This window comes from Sorghum bicolor, chromosome 6, assembly GCF_000003195.3.
Source record: "Sorghum bicolor cultivar BTx623 chromosome 6, Sorghum_bicolor_NCBIv3, whole genome shotgun sequence".
NCBI classification, from domain to species: domain Eukaryota; kingdom Viridiplantae; phylum Streptophyta; class Magnoliopsida; order Poales; family Poaceae; genus Sorghum; species Sorghum bicolor.
Window position 1 is genome coordinate 60,974,481 of NC_012875.2, and position 23,835 is coordinate 60,998,315.

Consider the following 23,835-nt stretch of genomic DNA (forward strand, 5'->3'; position numbering starts at 1 on the left):
TGCAATTCAATTTTAAAAAGTTCTTATCAAAATTTGTCCAAAATGCCAAATATTTGCAAACAGGAGGCAAAAACTCTTTTTCTCGAATACGCAAAAAGGTTTGCGCAACATTATATTAACATTGAGAAGTGGTGTACATGCCATTAGTTAGGCGCACTATGGAGGCAGAAACTCCTAAAGCTAAATATGATAGTACTCCTTCCATTTTAAACTATAAGACGTTTTGGCTTTTTCTAGATATGTAGATTTTGTTACGCATTTAGATATACAATTATGATATAGATAAAAAGTAAACGAACGGAGTATATTGTTTATACTCTCTTCATACTAACAACCTGACGTTTAGGACATGATTGTTGTAACCAAGAAGTGATTAATTAGAGATTAGTTTTCTTTTTTTTCTTCTAATAAATAGGGTTTTGATTGCTGTTTATATGAGAAAGTTGACCATCTCAACTGCATAGCAGCTTCAACGCTACGTCCTAGGTTCGACCTGCCAGAACGTCATGGGAGCCGAGAACGTCAGTTTTTATATTTTTTTTAATAAAAAGTTAGATATAGGGAGATTAGAGAAAGGAAGAGAGCGAGGGCGGTGGTCGTTTGGTCGGTTCGCTAAGGAGGAGGAGAAAAGTTATGTGAAGCATCCACCACCGCCACACCGTACCTCCACTGAGGTCTGGTTCAGTTTCTATTTTTTTTTTTTCAAGATTTCTCGTCGTATCGAATCTTATGATATATACATAAAACATTAAATATAGATAATTATATAATTTGATTATAATTTACGAGATGGATTTTTTAAATCTAATTAGTCCACAATTAGATAATAATTATCAAATACAAACAAAATTACTATAGTAGCTAAATCTAAAAAATTTTACAAACTAAATTACAAGGGCTAAGCATTGCATTGGGTGCTGGCATGGTCCGTCGTCGTCTCTGTGATCGCCGAAGGATCCGAGTTGCCATCACCTTTAGGCTTTATTTAGTTTGCTTTATTTTTTCATTTAACAACAGACGTACGATTAAGAGAAGCGTGCGATGTCGTTATCAAGAAGATGGAAGCCGTATACATACTCCCTTTCCCTTGTCCTTAAAAAACTGTTTTAAAGTTTCTAGAACAAACCGGCCATGTATCCCGGCCGGCCTATTTCTCATTTGGTGAGGCGTCTTTTGGCGCCAATATATACTTCTGGTAAATACTTGCTACTTCTTAAGGCACTCACAATACAGATTCTATCATAGAGTCTAAAGTTATTTATTAACTCGAACAATATAGGCTTAGAGTCTAAATAAGAACTTAAAGTCGCAAACATAGAGATTATAGAACTTCTCAAGATCTATAGCATTTATTTTGGCCATTTCTTTATCCGATAAATTAAGTGGCAGTAATATTGTTCACAAAATTTAACACTTGTGAACAATGTTACAACCACTATATCAGACGAATAAATAACAAAATGGCCAAAATAAAAGTTGTAGATCTGGGAAAGTTATGAAAGTAGTAGACAATCTTTTGATTTGAAATTATCTTGTCAAGAAAAACTATGATTGAACTTTTGAAAGTTTGAAATTTGAATTTTTGAAACGACCTTGGGTGGACAAACAACATAATGAAAGTTGTAGATCTCAAAAAGTTATGAAACTTTGTAGTTGATAACTACGTTTGGATTTTTTAAATTTAAAATTCAAATTTTTAAACGACCTCAGATGGAGAAACTACCAAAATAAAAGTTGTAGATCTCAAAAATTATAAAACTTTGTAGTCGACAATTTTTTTATTTTAATTTGTTAGGGTCCCAAATACTTATTTCAAAACTAAATGAACATAAAATGGCTAGGACGTAAATCTCATTTTGGCACAAACAACTTGTAGGTGGTGGTTAGGGGCTGAAGATGCAAAGCGGGAGGTCAGAGGTTCGAGCGTCGATAGCCGTGAAGCACGTGTTTTTTGCACAAAAAATCGTGTTACTTGTGACTTACCAGTTTCACATCAATGTCATTTTTAAGAACTAGTGGTCATGTGAACCCTCATCACCGTTGGTGTACCACTGTTGTGGGGATTTTGAACCAATAGTGATGCGAAGAACTGGGGTAGTGTTTCCCCATTTGCACACATATAGATACTTGTCACCTCTTTTGCTGGGTTTGATAGATTTATGATCAGTTACTTATATTTTCACACTTTCCCCATTTGCATATCATTAACATGTCCATTTGTTTAATACCTAGCTTGTTTTTCGAGAAGTCAAAGTTTATTAATTAAGTTTTTAACCAAATATATAATAAAAAGTGCTAATATTATGATTCACAATAAGTAGCATTAGACTAATCGTGGTGTGTATTTTTCATAGTAAACTTATGTGGATATATGTATAAATGTTGATATTTTTTCATATCCATAGAGTTAGTCAAATTTAGAAAAAAAAAAAGTTTTAATTCCTCTGAAAGCGAGATTGATGTGTGCCTTATTTTGGGGGGCCGAGGGATTAGGTCAGTCTCAATGTATAGTTTCATGGCACAGTTAACAAGACTATAAACTAGGTAATCGAGACACATTAGTTTTATGGAGATGAAACTCGTCTCTCATCTGATGAAACTTCTTTATTTAATGACCCTGCCAAGTCAGCAAATCTGCTTATGTGGCCTCTATTTAATGTGTATGACATTCCTATAAAACATGCATTGAGACTGAACATATGTGTTGGGAGGTTGGTCGTCGTCGTCGTCTATCAATGTGTGTGTAAAGGAACGCAGAAAGAGAAAGAAATAAGGTGCTCCGGGCGATGATGGATCCTACTCCTTATTTTGTTTTGTGTGGACTAGCTGGGGTGTGGTGAGGCTGACACGTGGGTGGGTAGTACTTGATTTGCGTAGGAGTCGCGGTCGGAGGGTTAAATGCACGAGTGATCTTGTGTATCGCCTTGAAAGTTGCACTTCTTGACTCTTGACGACTGTACTGTGTAGTACGTTTGCCTTTCCTTTTTTTTTTTTTTTGGCTCGCTCGTGATGGATCGATCGATCGATCTATCGGTCGAGCTGAGATGACCTGACCTCACCTCGCTCACTACCCCTAATTAATAGTAAGACGTAGTAAGTAGATCGAGACTAGTTACTAGAGGTAGCTAGGGAGGGAGCGATCGAGAGCTGGGACTGGATGAAGATGCAGTCCGTTATATATACTCTCTCGGTCTCTAAATATGCCGAAGAAAATATATGTCCAAATCAATACAATTAAATGTGAATACAATTATAAAGTAAAACACGTGGTCAGAGAGAGAGAGAGAGAGAGAGGACGATGCATGGATCTTAGTGCTATATATGTTCGGCTGGCTGAAAAAATAGCCGTGTGCTAATTGATTTTGATAGCAAAATATTGTCATCTCATCTCATCAGTAGTAATAATTAATAAACATATATATATTTGGTGTGTACTCCTACCTGCTATGGATATGATCGGAGGTGAAAAGGACATGCACGCAAATTGGCCACCAATTTCAACACGGTACGCGTGAACACATATCGTCGATCCACCACCACCCATTTACACTTACACGGTACGGTCCATCTCGATCCCCATCGCTCGGCATCATCATCGCAACCACACGACCATCGACGGCGACACTGCATGCCTCCGCGCGCGCAATTCTTACTCTCTGCCGCGACCCAATGCAATGCAAGTAACAGTTTTTACTTAACTCCTAACAAAAACAGTTTTTCACTTAAACTCACTCCCTAAATCCGAAAAGCCGCTCCTTAATTTATATGTCTTCATGCAGCCTCTAAATAACTTCCCTGTATCATCTATTTATTTTGACAAGCGAGCGAGAAACTTAGAAATAGAAGGGACAAATATTCAGAGATTGAGTTGAAAAGGATATAAAAAAAAACTACCTTATTGTTAATAATGGTGTGATATATATTCAACGGATCTGTACAAACTCATTTTCCGTGCAAACTGTGCAAATTCTAATCTGTACCGCACGATGTTAATCCAAGAGGGCGCACATAATGTGAGTGACGATCTACGTTGCCCTGCACGTACAATGCACGCGGTCGTGCAATGTTAACGAAAAACAGGTAAAAGTGAGGACCACATAACTGACTAATAATCATGACACGTCACTAGTGCATGCATGCCCTGCTTAATTACAGGTGGTCTTTGCATTGGCCCCAATATTAGCATGCATATCTATCATGAATAGTATTATTAGCGATGGGTCGCAGCAACTACACGCGTCTCTAGTGACCGTACTCGAACGATTGTGACTAGTCGTTTATCTTATTTACTACTGTACCACCGTGGATTAATTAGTGGGATCTGCGGCGCGCCTGAACCGGTTAATTAATTACACGTACGCATGTATTTGGCTGCAGCGAGAGGATGTACTACCTTTTCGCTGCACTCTAATCTACACTTATTAAATTTAATGGGTCGAATAAAAGAAATTAAAGTTACAAATAAATTGAACTATTTTTTCACCTTAATTTCTTCTAATCCATGCTTGTGGATCGGGTTAGATCGGACTAGTAGAGTAGTAGTAGCCAAAGAAACTGTTAGGCCTTGTTTAGATGTGAAAAGATTTTGAATTTCGCTACTGTAGTATTTTCGTTTGTTTGTAGTAAATTTTGTCTAATTATGGACTAACTAGGATCAAAAGATTTGTCTCGCGATTTACAATTAAACTGTGCAATTAGTTTTTATTTTCATCTATATTTAATGCTTCGTGCATGTGCCGAAAGATTCGATGTTACATAGAATCTTGAAACTTTTTTGGTTTTTGGGTGAACTAAACAACGCCTTAGGCCAGTCTCAGTGGGGAGTTTCGTAGCGTTGTTTCCAAGACTGCCATGTCATGTGAAATGAAATGAAACTTGGATGAAACACTCACTCTCAATAGAGAGTTTCATTTTATAGTTTCATAGACATTTAATTCCAAGACTCATAGAGAGTTGCGCCTTGTTTAGTTCACCCTGAAAACCAAAAAGTTTTCAAGATTCCCCGTCACATCGAATCTTGTAACACATGCATGAAATATTAAATATAGACGAAAACAAAAACTAATTACACAGTTTAGCTGTAAATCACGAGACGAATTTTTTGATCCTAGTTAGTCCATGATTGGATAATATTTGTCACAAACAAACGAAAGTGCTACAGTACCGAAAACTTTTCACTTTTCGGAACTAAACAAGGCCCAATCGTGCCAAGAGAGTTTCATCTAGATGAAACTCATTTCTTCTCTCTCTTCTTAAATACACTGTCATGTCATCAAAAAGCCTTGTGGCAACCTATTTAATGCAAATGAAACTCATATGAAACTTCCATTGAAACTTGCCTTAGGTCAGTCTCAATGCATAGTTTCATGGCACAATTACTAAGACTATAAACTAGGTAACCGAGCCACAAAAGTTTCATGGAGATGAAACTCCTCTCTCATCTGATGAAACTCCTTCATTTAATGACCCTGCCAAGTCGACAATTTTGCTTATGTGGCACCCTATTTATTGTGCATGACACTCTCATGAAACATGCATTAAGACTAGCCTTATAGACACAGCCGATGGAGGGCACGTACAGTCAGAGCGGAGAGGTAAGAACTGATCTAGGTCCCACATGTCAGCACATTTCTTAAAGTGTTGCTGAAAGAACTGATCATGTAAAGAATATATTTTCTTACAGTTAATCCTTTTTATTGCATATTATGCAAGGACGACGGTGTAAATTGGTGTATTTGTACCGGCCGGCTTACACAAATGCGTTTGATTCACAAATCCTTTAGCCCTTAGAGCAACCAGTCCAAACCTCTACTAGGTCCCTATTCTAAATCTAAGGACTTGAGCAATAAAAATTCACTCCAATGGGGCTCCTATTTGAGCTCCCATTTTAGATGCACTCCCAAATTTTAGTTTTGGGTCCCTAGCAACAGGAGGACCCTATCCTCTCCCAACCCTGGAGCAGATGGCACGGCAGGCGGGGCGCCGAAGCAGGCCTCGCGGCGGGCTAGGCACCGGAGCGACTGCTCCACGTCCTCGCACGGCGTGTACTCGGAGTACTTGGCCGCGCACGTCGGGTACCTCCGTGGCCGCGCGCCCGAGGTGGAGGAGTAGGCGCGGGGCGAGGCGGTGCCGGCGGCATTATCGAGCGCGATGGTCGCGGCGTGGCTCGCGGAGAAGTCGAGGGATGGGGAGGTGGTGCGGGAGTGGGAACGGGAGCTGGCGTATCAGGTTCTCCTCTTCGGGTGGCGACGACGGCGGTGTTGGTGGTGGTGCAGGCGACGGAGGTGGCGATGGAGACGACGTCGTGGGAGGAGGATGGGGAGGAGGAGGCGAAGCCACCGTGCTGCTAGAGGTACCTATTTCACCGTGGCTGGGCGCCGGAGCAGGCCGCTTGGCGCGGCTGGACGCGGTGGACCAGAGCACCTTGTTGGCCGCGCTGTTGGTGAGGACGAGGCCGCTGTCGAAGGAGAGGGAGGCGGGTGTAGACCTCGCCCGGAGGCTCCGCGTTTCACCCGGAGGTTCCGCGTCTCCAGCAGCACCTGCACGCAGCCAGGGCGGCCGGCGGCGCGGCGCGCGTGAGGCGCTCCGGAGCAAACGGCGCGGCGAGCGGGGCGCTGGAGCAGGCTGCCCGGATTTTGGGTGTTGGGCTGGAGTTGCAATGGATTTTGGGTCTCTTTTTTTTGCAGGCCAGCATGCAAATGGAAAAGTAGGGACCCAATTTACATATTAGGCTGGAGTTGCTCTTACATCAACCGACTGACCATATATATTCTACTTTTTAGAACCAGATTGTATACATCCTTAATTTGTCATGACAACTAAGCCAATAAATTAGCTCTATATGTATTTACATGATTCTAGAATTATATATATCTAGAGAATTAGCTAGACGAGAGAACATGCATGTAGGAAGAAGGTTATTAGCAGGGACGAGGGGAGCTAGCTAGGACTTGAGATGGACCTCCATAAGCATGACATGACTTTTTAAGTCTCATTGGGCACAACTAAATTTTACTAATAAAGTTGTTTTTTTTATTTTAGTTTTGTGAACAGCTTACACAGTGAAGCTAAGCTGTTTTAAAGAAGGACCTGTTTGACAAAACAGCTCCATGTAGTACACTAAAGAATGAAATTACTGTAATGCCCTTCTTGTTTCTTCTTCAACTGTGTTCCCTTTTCTTCCTCGTGAGGTTGCACGCTCGCTCCCCATCTTTCTTCCTCATCAGTCGCGACCCCTAGCGGTCACACCCTCGATGAGCCTCGCCTAGCCAGGTAGCACCTCGGTAGCCATGCCACAACAAGCCATGCTCCGCGGACCTCGCCATGGTAGGCCGCAGTATGGCAAGCCGCGCCACAGCGGGCCTCGCCAAGGCAGGTCAGCGCCCCGGTAGCCTCGCCCTAGTGGTCCGTGTACCGGCGGACGAGCCCTCAACAAGCAGCACCAATAGCCGTGCTCCGACAGCCTCGCCTCGGCGGGCTGCGCTCTGGCGAGCCACGCCCCTAGTGGGCTAGTGCCACGGTGGCCATCCTCCGACGGCCACACCGAGGTTGCGCTCTGGCGAGCCACGCCCCGGTGACTGTGCCCCATCGCCTCTAAGCCATTGATCGCCTCCCTCCCGCGAGTGCTGATATCTCTCTCTCTCTCTCTCTCTCTCTCTGCACTTGGGTAAAAGTTGTCTTTTGTACATAGTGGGTCCCACATATAGAAGATGAAGCTGGAATAAGCTATTTTTTAGCTTCATCACAACTCATCCCTTTATAAGAGAAGATAAAAAAATTACTTCACCTATAAAGTTGTTTTGAAAATAAGTGTTTAAAAATAGTTGTTGTGAGCTATGTCACCGGAATAGCTGTGGAAAAGAAATAAGTGTTTGAAAAAATTACTTTATGAATTGTTGTGAGCTATGTCAAACAGATTTCTAGGCTTTAAGTATGGAGGCACAGACGATGGATGACATGACAAGACAAGCCGCCAAAACGAGCTGCATGTGGAGCCTCTACGACCACTTTATCCTCTTGAAAATAAATAATCTCGATCAAATCCAATTAAACTGTTTTGCTAAACATTTTTTCGAAGTGATTTTATTTATTGTTAGCTGCATCATCAAAGACGTACGCAAGCGGCAGAACTATATATTTTGCAAGCAGGATCGGAGGCAGAGTCACGTCAGGTACGGTTAGCTAGCTAGCCCTAATAATTGTATGGAATCATCATGTAATAAGAAGATTTTGTGCAAGCCAATGGGATTGCAATATTGCAATTGGCAGAATGATGAATTTGCGCGTCCGCCATTTGTGGCACTGACACAAGGCTGATACCGACTCAACGGGCGGGCTAAAACTGGACACGACCTACGGCAGGATCGGATCTATCGGCGGAGAGGAGCACGCAGCTACACGTAGCTAAGTCTTGATGATAACACAATGCAACACGACGATGTTCAATGGATATATACATGCATGATGTCGAGTAGCATGCCAGCATGAATTATATTATATCGATGAATAATCATCTACACCTTATTCGCTTAATTTTATCAGCCGAATCCGCCAGCCACTCAGTAGTGTTTTTCTCTCACAACAAATCAATCAACAATATTTTCTGTCATGACTTATCTAGCTAATTAAGATAGGTCTTGTTTACTTCCAAATTTTTTTGCAAAATATGAATAATAGCATTTTCGTTTGTATTTGACAAATATATCCAATTATGAACTAACTAGGCTCAAAAGATTCGTCTCGTCAATTCCGACCAAACTGTGCAATTAGTTTTTATTTTTATCTATATTTAATACTCAATGCATACGTTTAAAGATTCGATGTGACGGAGAATCTGAAAAATTTTACAACGGGAACTAAACAAGGCCTTAGTGTTACATTGGCCCTGTGCCCGCGCCGGAGAAGAAGAACAAGGTGGCTAGACTTTGGGGTTTCTAGGTTAGTAAATCTCCTCTCCGATGGCTCTACAAAGAGGTTCAGGGGGATGCGGGGAGGCCATCGCGACACGACGTTGGCGGCGAGTTGAGGGCGGTGCAGCAGGGGACAACCATATGGGCGGGGGTTGGTAGCGAGGGTGTCGTGGCAGTGGTTGGCGCCGAGGTTGTGTGATTAGGATGAGGGTTGTGGGGCCACCAGTTGTGGAGGCTGGGGCAGACGAGGTCAAGGACGACGCTAACAAACTTGCCATATATTTAGGGTGGGTAGGGTCGTTGGACGTCAACAGGTTGCGGGTGACAAGGAAGCTGCAGAGAAGCTTGTGGGGGAGGAAGGGTGTGAGGAGAAAGAAAGCAAGCGCGGAGGTGGGGTCGTGCACTCCCGCAGCACACGCCCTGTCGTGGCTTAACGCGACCCAGTTACAATATATTAGACGTTCTAAGTCCAGTCTTAATGGAAAGTTTCACCTCCTAGTTTTTAACACATGAAACTTTGATATGAAATGAGGCTCTCTCTCTCTCTCCTAATGCAAAGTTTTATGGCACGATTTCATAGCATATTTTATTATTTTATAAGTCCCACATGTCCCTATTTTTCCTCTCTTCCCCGCATCCTCATTCCACCTGTATGGAGGCTGTGTAGTGTGGCTCCCGCATGGAGACTGAGCAGGCGGTCGGAGCTCACGCCCATGCGTGGCAGAACCATAGGCGAACTCGTGGCAACTGGACTCGTGCGACGGACCGGACTCGTGGCGACAAACTCATATCGGACTCACGGCGGTGGACTCGTAGCGTCGGACTCATGGCCAGCAGACCCGCGATGAAATTTAGAGCCTCAGTGGGGGTTTCAAGCCATTTCCTAGGTGTTGGAAACAAAGCCGATACATTTCATCCCCACGAAACCTTTTCTTTCTCTTTCTTTCTAGTTTCATGCAAGGATTATTTTTTTTTCTAGCGTGGCATTATATTTAATGTGCATGAAACCTCTCATAGAAACCTGTTGAGACTGGCCTAACACACCAAGCAACTTGATTGTGTGTTGTGTTTCTGGCTTGCAAATTTAAAAAACAGATGAGAAAGCTAAGGTATATAGTTTCTTTGTATGTAGTAGTAGCTTTTATGGTCCAGTTTTCCGTCGCAAGAAGATTCAACGACAACGACAAGCAAATGATTGAAACAAATCCATCTAGTATCTGTAGCATTGCATTCGGATGAGATGTACTAACATTTTTAGGCAACAAAAACATAAGAGAGAAAAGAGAAGAAGAATTTTTTTAAAAAAATTAATGATTAACGATTCAAGAGGCGGGAGCGGGCTGAGACATTGCAAAGGGAAGAGAGAAGCGAGTGAGGCCCATGTATGATATACATTGGGCCGCATTACATGGAACCTATTCTTTGATAGCTGGGATGGCCCATGAAACAAAGCAAAGCAAAAAAACATTTGGGCATCTAAAAAGAAAAAAAGATTTGAGGCTTCGGCGTTCCTCGTTTTGAATGAAAATAATGCTTTTGTTCTTTGTTTTTTAAACATCATGATTTTATCTCTGTGTTTCCAACAAAAGGAAGAGTTTGTACCTATTTCGTGAAGTTCTAAACGTTGTTAACTTTTTCCATGTGATTTTTACCCTTGCTTTGCTAGAGATCGTTGTGATTTTAGCCCTATTTCAAGATGAAAAGTTTTGACAGATTAGATAGGGTTGTTGGCAACAAAACTAGATAATTTTTTTTGCATGTTTTATTATTATTATAAATCTATGCAAAAATTGGACAACATTTATACCAGAATTGAGACAAACACAATTCATTATCACACAGCTTGCATGTAATCATCAACCATTATGAACAACTATGAGTATGAGATATCACGCCGTTATACATGTATACGTCACATCAATATCTACATCACATACAGGGATTCTGTTCGTTCCCAAAAGAGCATATGCGTACCTCCATTTTTCTTCTAAGAAAAGAAGAGGGGCAATAAACTTTATAAAATGGTTACTCACATTCCTCCAAAATTCTAATTTCATATCATATTCCAACATCCGATTTCCTAGAAACTAGATATTCTGCCAAGCGAACAAGTTCATTCTGATTAGAAACAAAATTTGAGCAATAGGAGCTAGAAAAAGTATGGATGTTTAAAGAAAGCACTTCAATGATGCATTTGCGCACAAGATTAATAAGATGTTAAGCCTAAACATGCCTCAATTTTTTATAATAGATTTTATTAATCCGTCCGCTATATTCACAAAGGATATACATAAGTACAAGAATATAAGAGCACTTAGACTCATACCTCAACAAAGAAGAGAACACACAACCAAAAAAACTACAACTTGGGCATATTCTGGCCTTGTTTAGTTCCCTAAAAATTTTGCAAAACTTTTCAGATTCCCCGTCACATCGAATCTTTAAACGTATGCATAAAGTATTAAATATAGATGAAAATAAAAACTAATTACACAGTTTGGTCGGAATTGACGAGACGAATCTTTTGAGCCTAGTTAGTCTATAATTAGACAATATTTGTCAAATACAAACGAAAGTGCTACTATTCACATTTTGCAAACAATTTTGGAAGTAAACCAGGCCCTGTTTCCTGACATCCTCTCCTGAAAATGGCTAGATTTAATGGGTCGAAGTGTCGTCAAGTTGTTGCCACCCGTGCCATCTTTGTGAATCTCAATTAGTGTCATTTTCATCTGCTTCAAGTGAGGTGACGCCATATGTCACCAATTAAGGGGTGTTTGAGATTGTTCCGCTCCATATTTTTCAGCTCTGTTCCAGCCAGACGGTTTTAACTCCAAGCACTCAGTTCAAGAAAAAAAGGTGGAGTTGTGAGAGCACCTAAAAAAGATACTCCAGAAATTCCAATTTTAAAGATACTCCACAAATTCCAGTTTTTGTGGAGCTGCTCCATAATAAAGTTTGTAGACCAATTTCAAACACCCCTTAGGCCTTGTTTAGATCCAAAATATTTTTGGATTTTGACACTGTAGCACTTTCGTTTTTATTTGACAAACATTATCCAATCATGGAGCAACTAGGCTTAAAAGATTCGTCTCGTAATTTATAGGTAAACTGTACAATTAGTTATCTTTTTTATATATATTTAATGCTTCATGCATGTGCCGCAAGACTCAATGTGATGGAGAATCTTGTAAAGTTTCAGGTTTTTGGGTGTATCTAAACAAGGCCTTAGTCCAACTTCATCCATCATCGTCTAAGGCCTTGTTTAGTTCACCCCGAAACCCAAAAAGTTTTCAAGATTCCCCGTCACATCGAATCTTGTAGCACATGCATGAAGCATTAAATATAGACGAAAATAAAAACTAATTATACAGTTTGTCTGTAAATCGCGAGACGAATCTTTTAATCCTAGTTAGTTCATAATTAGACAATATTTGCCAAATAAAAACAAAAGTGTTCCGAAATTTTTTCGGAACTAAACAAGGCCTAATTAGAACTAGCTGATCAAACGTGAGCTGACAGATCTGCTTCCACTTTTTTCGATCACGCCAAAGGTGCATATTTCAAGATCTGCTTCCACCTCACAGGATTCCAAGAGTCCTCTGTCATTGTCCTCAGGATATCCTTTTCCGCCCAGACTCGGAGGCCTCCGCTGCACCTATGGCCGCCACTGTCGATAGGATCCGCCTGATCCAAACTCTCCTCCTCACCGAGATCTGCACTGCTGCTCGCCCGCAACCGCTGCCGTCAGATCCGGCAGCACCCCAAACATTCCTCAACTAGTAGTGGTAGGCAATAGTTTAGAAGACTTCGTCGTTCTGTGACCACTGCCTTCGTCTGCTGGAGTTCTTGTTGGTCACTACCATGCCCTCGGGCTTAAAAATGGCAGCAGTTCCTATTTGTTCGATCGAATTACCTGAACAAAAATAAAACATGACCTTAGATGTGTGAATTCATTTTGGAAGAAAAAGTAGCATGTAATTCCCGTTAAACAAGTGCTTGACAGGAGCACAAACACCACAATAAGAAATCAAATGTACACATATAGATCCTTTTGGAAAAAGGATGAGCATATAAATGGCATGTATACTAGAAGCATCTAATGGTTGGACAATACGTACACAGGTTCAGTAAAAATGTATTCAAATTATACATTTTTTTGTAAAATGTAAAGTCAAAAGTGATGGAGGCATTGTTGTAAGCATATATTTAACAACCTCCACTAAAAAATGAAAAAAAATAAACATGAGTAAAATGTAAATATATCATAGGATAGCATGCTGCGAAGCTGTGCACTTGCTCTTTTACTTTAGTTCAGTACTGCTACTACTGCTAGCTCGGCTGCACTGTATGAGAATGAACAGAAGCTTGCAAGCACGATATTAGAATTAGAATCAAATATGATCAAATTATTGATGCATGTATGGACTAATTGCATATATAGGCAAATCAGTGATACAAAGCAGGAGAAGTTAGAGCGTATTCTAATGCAGTCCACCAAATATGCAATTGTTGCCTATATATATTTAGAAGCAAAAACATAACTGGACAAAGTCTATACAAGTTCCCTCACCAAACCTGAGTCTTAGAGTTTGTCTGGTTTCACTTTGCTAAACTTTAGTAGCTAAACTATAGATTAAACTTTAGTTATTGAGTCTTGAGTGTTTGGTTTGGATGACCAAAATAGTCATTTTAGTCCCTTTTAGGCTAAATAATACTAAAAAGTGAGGTTTAGCTCCATTTAGTACAATTTAGCTCCCCCTTGGTAACTAAATTAGCTCTCTTTTTAGTCCCATTTAGTATATGTGTTTGGTAAAAAAGTGATTGAATAGACTAAATAAAATTTAGCCGACTAAACTTTAGCTGCTCAAACCAAACAGACCCTTACCTCAGACTGTCTCCAACAGCTCATGCAAATGGCGAGGCAAACACAAAATAGGTCACTCACAGTGTTTTGCGGGAGAAAACACTCTCCAATAGAATGCACAAACGCGGTACCTATTTTGCCTACCCACCTAATCGGGACGCATATTTGCGTCCTCTCTCTCCCAGACGCAAATTTTCCCAGCTGGTCCTCGTAGTCGGAGGCGCAGGTGGAGGCAAGGAGCGACCAGACAAGGTACATGGACGCGACGGTGAAGGCTCCATATCCGAAGCCGAAGAGGAGGTCGGAGATGACGATGAGGATATCCTTGGCATGATCCTGGCCGGACGAGGTGGCGACCTTCGGCTCGGAGGTGAGGAGGGCCATGGGATGGCGGATCTAGTGCGGGCTAGACGACAGACACGTAGGTGATGACGGTGGTGACCATGGCGAAGCCCGCGGTGGGCATGGCGTGTGTCGAGGTAGCAGCGGCGGAGCTCTCGCCCGCCTGTCCAAGGGGAAGAGGAACTCTGGCCAGGAGCTGGGGCGGGTCTGTGGCTGGGCGACGCGACGTCCGCAGTGAGGGGCTAGAGCGACGCTGTGTGCTTGCGGCGAGGGACTGGAGTGGCACAGCGTGCCCACGACGAGCGGCTGGTGCGGCACGCGACAGTTTTGGGTGGGCTGTTTGCGATAGCTGTTGGAGAAGGAGAGATTTAGGGTGTTATCCATTTCACTGTGCGTGACCTATACCATATAATGTGTATTTGTTTTAGGTTTCTCCTCTTGGAGATAGTCTTACAAATACATAAACTACTTGGTAGACGAGTCTATAGATTGACGTGTCATTCATGCCAATATATAGGAGCAGATACGGATGAGTCTTTATAAATGCATGAACATCATAAGTTCGCTCGTCACAGGCTGTTTGTTTGAGTTTATTTATCAAATTTATCAGTTATTCAATAGTGTTTTTTTCTCATAATAAATTAACAAACAGTATTTTTAATCATAATTTTTCAGCCAAACGTATAGTCTAAATTCTCAATCACAGTCTTATAGAATATATATTTTCCAAAAGATTTTGGACGGAAAAGTCAGCCACTCCTGTCCTATCAAGCTATAGCTTATATTAATGTGCGGTGTACTATATTTAATTTCTTATTAAAATAATTGGTGGTGTCACTGATTGATTTGATTTGACTGGGTAGCTAAAAAAATTCAGTCGGAGACTGAGCCTTGTTTAGTTTTAAAATTTTTGGACACCCTAAAATTTTCGTTTATATTTAATAATTATTGTCTAATCATAAACTAACTAGATTTAAAAGATTCATCTCGTAAATTACAAGTAAACTATATAATTAATTATTTTTTAATCTATATTTAATACTATATGTATGTGTTGCAAAGTTCGATGTGACGGATAATTTGATTTTTTTTTTTTACAAATTCTCTTTTTTTAACTAAACAAGGCCAAGTAAGCAAGCAACCTGGCGGGCCTACGGACGGTCTACTTTATCTGTGTGTGTGTGTATGTATGGAGGAGGGAAGGACACCCTCGGAGTCGGAGGTAGACGACGACCACCACCTCCACACACCAAATAATTATTATATTGACAGAAATGAGAAAGCCAAGGCAGCAATCAAACACAAATATCTCATCTTCCAGGACAGGACAGTTGGCTTTAGGTGTGGCGCGCCGAGGCCGAGCAGGCAGCTACTGCTACTGCTAGTAGAGGGGAGGGGAGGGAGGGAGTAGCAAACGGGCTGTGCGGGTGGCCATGGACCCCACCGGCGGCGGCGGCGGCGGCGGCGACACCATTCCCCTCCTCCTGACATCCAACAAGCAGCAGCAGGAGGAGGACTCTCTCGCGGGCGTCTCCGACTACCTTGGGCGGCCCGTGCAGCGCGGAAGCTCCGGGGGATGGAGATCCGCGCTCTTCGTCGTGGGTACGTACCAATCCAATCCAATCCAATCCCTGGTTCAATCGGCCGATCCTGCCTAATCCAAATCCGGCACCGGCACAGGCGTTGAGATCGCCGGGAGCTTCGCCTACTTCGGCATCTCGGCGAACCTGATCACGTACCTGACGGGCCCGTTGGGGCAGTCGAACGCGTCCGCCGCGGCCTCCGTCAACGCCTGGTCGGGCACGGCCTGCCTCATGCCCCTGCTCGGCGCCTTCCTCGCCGACGCCTACCTGGGCCGATACCGATCCGTCATCATCGCCTGCACCCTCTACGTCCTGGTAATTACCTTGTTATATGTTGCCTGCCCATTTTTTTTTTTTTTGTTTTCTGCCTGCCTGCCTGCCTGCCCCCAATTAAGCATTCATGATCCTGATCCCTCTGCTTCTCCTTTCTTCTTTCTTTCCCTCTTCTTTTTCTTTAAGCACGCACGTGGTAATAAACAAAGAAAGAGGGGCTCGGGCCAGGTTTAGTTCTGAATTTTTTTTAGCATTTTCGTTTTATTTAGTAATTAATATCTAATCATATATTAATTAAGTTTAAAAAATTTACATCGTAATTTATATATAAACTATATAATTATTTTTAATTTTTATCTATATTTAATATTTAACGTGATGATGAAAAGTTTTAAGGCGCGAAACTAAACACGGCCTCGGTCAATATCATCTTTTGTTTTTCCTTTTTCTGTGGGTTTGTTTTACTCGTCAGGTTTTGTTTGGTTGTTGTCGGATTCACTCCAATCTATGTGTATTGGTATGGTGTGGATTGGAGTGAAATTTAGTTGGCTCCATTCCGTATCCTCCACCGTGTCTATCTCATCAATCATTTTTTTTAAAGAAAAAAACAGAGAGCCGCCAGACCCAGGCTGCCGCCGCAACACCACAACCGACGCGGCGCTGACTGTACTGCTACGTAGCGTATCTGCCGTATGCTGCTACAGTGAAAAAACTAATTTTTTAAAAAATTCTCGTCACTTTGAATCTTACGGTATAGAGTATTTAAATATAGATAAAAACAAAAAACTAATTAAACAATTTATCTGTAAATTGTGAAATAAATCTTTTGAGTTTACTTAGTCTATGATTAAATAATATTTACTAAATAAAAATGAAATTGCTACTGTACCTAAAAACAAAAAAAATTGGAAAGTAAACATAGTTCACCCCAAAAATCCAAAACTTTTTAAAATTCTCCGTCACATCGAATCTTGCAGCACATATATAAAGTAAATATAGATGAAAACAAAAACTAATTACACAGTTTGCATATAAATCTCGAGACGAATCTTTTGAGTTTAGTTAGTCTATAGTTAGATAATATTTACTAAATAAAAATGAAATTGCTACTGTACCTAAAAACAAAAAATTCTAGAAAAAAACAAGGCCTGAGTATTTTATTCTAAAACAAGTGTTTCCACTATTGCGTGTCCACGTGCTAGGGATTGCAACTTTTTGAGTATAAAAAAAATGGTTTTGCTAGCGCCCGGACGTTCGGCGCGTGAGTGTGTCCGGACGCCGGGCCTTCCCCCCGCTCGCCTCCCATATGGAAAAGAAAAAAGGAAAAATAGATATGCTAAGCCGATTCTATCCGTCCCCACGACCCTTTTCTCCACTCATCGTGCAAGACTTGCCCCGCCTCCTACGTGCACGAGATCTACTTGCCTCCAACCTCGCCGCCTCTCTAAGCCGATCCCGTCCGTCCCCGCGTCCCTTTCCTCCACTCCCCATGCAACGACTCACCCTGCCTTCCACGTGCACAGGATTTGCCCTCCACCAACCTCGCCGGCCCCCTGCACCTCCGATCCGCCCATCACCAGCTCACCCCTACACCCCGCCCAGCACCAGCTGCAACAACGAAAAAACAAGCTATTGAAACAATGAAAGAACATATGATGCAACAAAGGGGAAAAACTGCTGCAACAAACAAAAAATCTATTGCAATATCGAAAGAACATATAATGAAACAAAACAATAATATGAACTGCAGCATAAAAAAATACTACTACAACATTCAAACACATTCATTGCAACATCAGGGGGGATCTGCAGCAACAATGAAAAAGAGCTATTGCAACATCTCAAACACTGCTACTGCAACAATCAGAAAAATGTCTGTTGCAACAATAAAAAAAAATACTATTATAACATTTTCAAATCATTCGTTGCAACATTGAAAAAGAACAATTCCAACAACGACGAGATATGACTCCCAAGGGCTCGCCGAAACCCTAGCCACCGTCGCACACGTTACATCCAGACCCAGAGAGTGGAGAAGGAGAACGAGGATAAGGCCAAGCTCGGTCTAGAGGGAGGAGGAGGAAGAAGAAGAAGAAGGCTGAGATCTAGGCGAGGACCTCACCTACCTCGTGGGGACATGGGAAAGCCGCCGTCGTTGCCCTCCCTCTCCGGATGCATGGAGGCCGCGGCGAAAGAGAGAGAGCAACCGGGGTAGGTGCGGGCACTAGTATGGGGGAAGAAGACGCCGGAGTGGTTGAGAGCTATGCCACGGTGGAGGAGGAGAACGTCGGGGTTGGTGCGGGCACCAGGCACCATCCCGGCCAGAGAGGTGCGCATGCGGCGCAGGCGGGGATGGCCGTGGAGTGGCTAAGTGCACAGTCGAGATGTAGGGTATCCGAGCGGGGGCGGCATAGACGGCGCAAGCAAGTAGAGTCATAGAGTGGGCGTACGATGCGGGCTAGGTTCGTAAATGAGTGTGGATGAAGATGAGCAGTTGGGTCCGTAGATGAGTGAATGAGGATCGTCCGGACGAGAAACACATAAGGGACGCCAGTAACATATCATTAGCGTAAAAAAAAAAGTCTACATGATGCTCCAATCCACACGCTGGTCTGTCTGTGTGGGTTGCCAGCCTGTCCCGTCCCGCCGCCTCGTTTGCCTGCTCATCCTCATCCATCCACCAAACACCAAACCAGCAGATGGACCAGTTCCTTGCGATTTAAATTGCAAATGGACTGTCCCCTGCCTCTTTGACGTGTATGGGTCCTTTCCTGTGTGTCTAGTCTGCCCTGCTGGCTGCTGCCTGCTGCTAGTGGAGTGGATAACCGGGACCAAGCAAGCCACGGAGGGATCAGGATTCAGTGACTTTGCTTCATGAAGTCACGGTGTAACTTTCCATCCATCTCACACCTCCGTTCAAGATCCAACGACTCCAAAGCAATTTTTTAGGGAATGCTGGCGGCGGGAGCGCTCAGCTTGAGGCGGGAGTTTCCCTCGCGCGCTGGCCGTCCCACGCGCCGCTTCACTTTCCTGGCCGCGCGGTGCGCCGTCGGTCCTGCGGGGCGCGCGGTCCGCGCCCGCGCTGCCTCAGCTGCCTGGCCGCGCGACGCGGCGGCTGTCTCGCGCGCCGCCTCGTCTGCTGGCCGTGAACTGCAGTCTGCATTGGTTTGAAAAGAGCACGCGTTCCTGCCAAACCTGAGTGTGTCTGCATTGGTTTTTCTTATATTTATTTATAGTTGATGATATCTAGTAAATGTAAAAAGCTTCCTGCGGCAGCTAGTTATAGCAGTGGGCAAATTAGTTTCTAACCCTCATATTTCTACAAGCTAGGAGAGATTCCCGATAAAAAAGGAAATCATTGTTATGAAGCTGGAGGCTCTTTTTTTAAACTGGTTTATAAAAGGAATAGAGATGCTGATGTTTCTTCTGATTTTCTCTTGTTTGTAGGGCTTTCTTTGAACAATAATATTTTTTGCAACATTCGTGTCATCTTCCTTGAACTTGAAGGCCACTTGGTAATCTCGCTATTCACGTACGAATAGTGCTTCGTTACAAATTACAAGGTGGTGGAAAGCATCGATATAGTGAGGAGTACATGTATGAAGTATGACTTTAATGCCCGGGAAAGCACGAGATTGAAGCGAACTGATTGGTTAGATTCCTTGTAGGACATATTTAGCCGGGTTTAAGTCCTCGACACATGTGCATCAGTGCATGTGCTCGACATTAAGCTTTTAGTATGCGTGCGTAATTCTCAAAAAAAGAAAAAAAAATCCCATGACCCCTCGGTAGCCAATACATGTAACACGTTATGGAGATTGGAGATACCCATTGATTCGGCTAGATTCTCAGATTCAAGAAGTCCGATTTTTTAGCACGGAACGTGTAGTCCCTCTCCATCTAACGAACAAAATTCAATCCTGCTCCAACTGTTTTGTAGTACCATTTTAGCTAACCGAGCAATCTGAACATGCCTGAAAGTTCAGTTTTCGTGTGGTATATCATATCAGTAACGGTTTCTGTGTCGGGCACTGGGCACGGCGAGCTGGCGGCCATCGCGGGCACGACATGCGGCGAGTGTGCAAGGCCGTCGTGGTCTCGTGGACATGGGATGCGGCGAGTGCACGCTGCCATCATGATGGAGGGCGGCGTGGTGAACCTGCACGGCCGGCGCTGTGTGCGTGCACGGAGGGCGCCGTGGCGAGCGGCCGGCCGGCGTGGGCACACGGCATGGCGAGCGGGTGGCCGTCGCGGACACGGGATGCGGCGAGCGTGCGCGGCTGCTGTGAAGGTCTGCACAGCGAGTGGGGCGGCCGGCGCCGCGACAAGCGAACAGCGGAACGGGCTGCGCTCGCGCCACTGGCACTCAGGCGACAAGCAACGGACCGCAGCGTACGTGGACCAAGCCTACTCGTTGAATGCTGGCTCGGGTCTTGGGCCAGCAGGAGACTAGGAGATGCCGCGCCCGGGACATGCTGCAGACTGCAGTTCACGGCCAGCAGACGAGGCGGCGCGCGAGACAGCCGCCGCGTCGCGCGGCCAGGCAGCTGAGGCAGCGCGGGCGCGGACCGCGCGCCCCGCAGGACCGACGGCGCACCGCGCGGCCAGGAAAGTGAAGCGGCGCGTGGGACGGCCAGCGCGCGAGGGAAACTCCCGCCTCAAGCTGAGCGCTCCCGCCGCCAGCATTCCCTAAAAAATTGCTTTGGAGTCGTTGGATCTTGAACGGAGGTGTGAGATGGATGGAAAGTTACACCGTGACTTCATGAAGCCTAAACCCTAAACCCTAAACCCTATGGGTATGGCATGCTGACGCTGTGCATGTTCATGGTGGCAGGGGTATGGCATGCTGACGCTGTCGGCGACGGTGCCGGTGCTGCGGCCGTCGCACGTGCCCTGCAGGGAGGAGGATGATGGTGATGGCGGCGTCTCGTGGTCGTGGTCGTCGGCTCATTCATGCCATCATCCCGGGCCCGGGTGGGCGCAGGTGGCCTTCTTCTACGTGTCGCTGTACCTGATCGCCATCGCGCAGGGCGCGGACAAGCCGTGCGGGCTGGCGTTCGCGGCGGACCAGTTCGACGCGGAGCACCAGGGGGAGCGCGCGTCGCGGGGGTCCCTCTTCAACTGGTGGTTCTTCTGCATGGCCATAGGCATCTCCGTGTCCGTCTCCGTGGTGGGCTACATCCAGGAGTACGTCGGGTGGGGGCTCGGCTTCGGCGTCCCCTGCGCCGTCGTGCTCTGCGCCTTCCTCGTCTTCCTGCTGGGCACCCCGACGTACCGCCTCTACGCCCCGACGCCGGAAGCCAAGTCCCCGTTCCGCCGCCTCGCACGCGGCATGGGGGTGCCGGTGCCGGTGCCGGTGGCGCCGCACTCTGAGCAGCAGCAGCAGCAGCAAGACGCCGAGGCCGACGCCCGGTGCGTTCTGCGCCTGCTTCCCATCTGGGCGTCCAGCCTTGCGTACGGCGTGGTGTACGCGCAGATCATGACGCTCTTCAACAAGCAGGGCCGCACCCTGGACCGGCGCATCTCCGGCCTTGAGCTGCCACCGGCCGTGCTCCAGACGCTGGGCCCCGCCAGCATCCTGCTGTCCGTGCCTGTCTACGACCGCGCGCTGGTGCCGGCGCTGCGGTGGGCCACGGGCAACCCGTCGGGGCTCACCATGCTGCAGCGCGTGGGCGCCGGCATGGCCACGTCGCTGGCGGGTGTGGTGGTGGCGGCGCTGGTGGAGGCGCGGCGGCTGGCGACGGCGCGGGAGCACGGCCTGGTGGACGACCCGTCGGCGACGGTGCCCATGACCTGGGCGTGGATCGTGCCGCAGTACGCCATGATGGGGGTGGCGGACGTGCTGGCGGTGGTGGGCCTGCAAGAGCTCTTCTACGACCAGATGCCCGACGGCCTGCGCAGCCTGGGCCTCGCGCTCTACCTCAGCGTCATGGGCATCGGGGGATTCATCAGCAGCCTGCTCATCTCTGTCATCGACGGCGTCACCGGCACCGGCGGCGGGGACAGCTGGTTCGCCGACAACCTCAACCGTGCGCACCTCGATTACTTCTACTGGCTGCTGGCGGGGCTCAGCGCCGTGGAGCTCGCGCTCTTCCTCTACTTCGCGCGCTCCCACGTCTACAAGCACAACTCCGGCAGCAGCAGCAGCAGCAGGCGGCTCTCCTCCTCCTCCTCCTCCTCCTCCTCCTCCTCCACGCTTGGGAAAGAGAAATACTCCTCCTGCTAGCACTAGCACTAGTGGAGGGATCGATAGATTCTCGATCGGCACTATTTTATTACTCTTGTGTTGATTGATGACGAAATTAGCCTTCTTCTGTTGTTGTATACTGTACTTTGTTCTTGTAAACAAAAGCAAACTCAGTTGTCGGGGCAAAAATGGACCCTAGTCAAATTCAAATTCAAATCCACGTTCTCGCTTTGGAAGAGGTGGTGATGACAGATTATTCCGAGGCCTTGAATAGTTCACGAAAAGAATAATTTTTTTTTTGATATTATAGCATATTCGTAACTATAGCAATTAGTGTCTAACTATAAACTAATTAGATTTAAAAGATTCGTCTCGCGACATACATGTAAATTGCGCAATTAGTTTTTTTTAATCTACATTTAATACTCTATGCATGTGTCAAACATTTAATGTGATGCGGTAATTTTTTTTTGAGTCCTTGGGTGGAAACTAAACATGACCTATGTATGAGTTGGATTGTTTTTCTATGCCAGACTATAATGATGGATGAATGATTGGTATCATCTAGATGGATGCATTGTGTATACATAATTAATAAGATGCATGATTTTTAGTGGATTGTATTGAATTGAATTCCATCAGGTTGTGTGCGGTGGAGTTGTTGATACTCCGCTCCGATCCAACCAGATGGCTTTCTTTTTTGTGTGTAAACAACCAGATGGCTAATAAGGGGGGTGTTTGGTTGAAGGTTTAAAATTTCGTTTTATTTAACAATTATATGTTGCTCGTTCTCGCGTCAGGTCTGGTGGACCGTTCTCTCCGTCCTTGGAGCCGATGCGTCCCCGGTTGGCGATGTGACCATTCTTGTATGGTGGGACCGTTGGAGAGCGCGCTGGCACGGTGAACGTCAGAAAGGAGCCGACACCCTCTTCGCGTTAGTAGCATGGGAGATTTGGAAGGAGCGCAACGCCCGGTGCTTTCGTCACACATCCTCCAACATTACCCAGCTGCTGTCCATCATCAGGGCCAACGCCGATCTCTGGATCCAAGGAGGAGCCCGGCACCTCGGTTGTTTGATTCGCGAGTAGTCCGCGTTCCTTGCGAGTGGGGGGGGGAGGAGATTTGTACTGTACGATGCTGTTAAACCACCCTCCACCCTTGCCGTCTGTACTCAGCGCCAAAGCGCACTTGTAAACACCCTTTCTACTTAATACAATGATATGCAAACCTTTTGCGTATTCGAGAAAAAAAAATAGACTAATTAGTATCCTCTAGCCATGACAATTAGTGGTTAATTATGACTCAAAGGATTAATCTCGTAAATTATATTCTAGTTATGTTTTTAGTTTTGTAAATATATATATTTAGCACTTCATGCATACGTCCAAATATTTGATAGGAAAAGAGTTAAAAAAATCATCCCGAACCAAACGGGACTTAAGCAAAGACAGCAAGCGAAGCAACAAATCAGCGATGGGACCATGCAAATTTCATGTGTCATCATCTCATCGATTAGATTAGATAACTTGGCAAGACAAGGCAAGGCGCTTCTTGCTTGCTGCGGCTGCGGGCGGCCAAAGGTGTGGCATCAAAATTTGATCCGCCCCAGGGAAACTTTCTATACTCCCATAATTCTATCCATTGATAAGCTTAAGCAAACAAGATACGGAGTAA

The 23,835-nt window shown here is 45.0% G+C and overlaps 1 protein-coding gene and 1 long non-coding RNA gene across 2 annotated transcripts; one reads left to right on the plus strand and one right to left on the minus strand.

The window, feature by feature from the left end:
- On the minus strand, window positions 12,327–18,186 carry LOC110436194. The gene is made up of 3 exons (XR_002453934.1): window positions 18,101–18,186; window positions 17,478–17,582; window positions 12,327–12,825 (listed from the first exon to the last, which is right to left on the minus strand). It is a non-coding gene; the product is annotated as an uncharacterized LOC110436194 (long non-coding RNA).
- On the plus strand, window positions 15,219–22,417 carry LOC8066531 (protein NRT1/ PTR FAMILY 5.10). Its single transcript, XM_021462583.1, has 3 exons — window positions 15,219–15,720; window positions 15,799–16,016; window positions 20,809–22,417. Exons 1-3 carry the CDS (start codon window positions 15,552–15,554, stop codon window positions 22,198–22,200), a joined length of 1,779 nt encoding a protein of 592 aa, XP_021318258.1. The 5' UTR covers window positions 15,219–15,551; the 3' UTR covers window positions 22,201–22,417.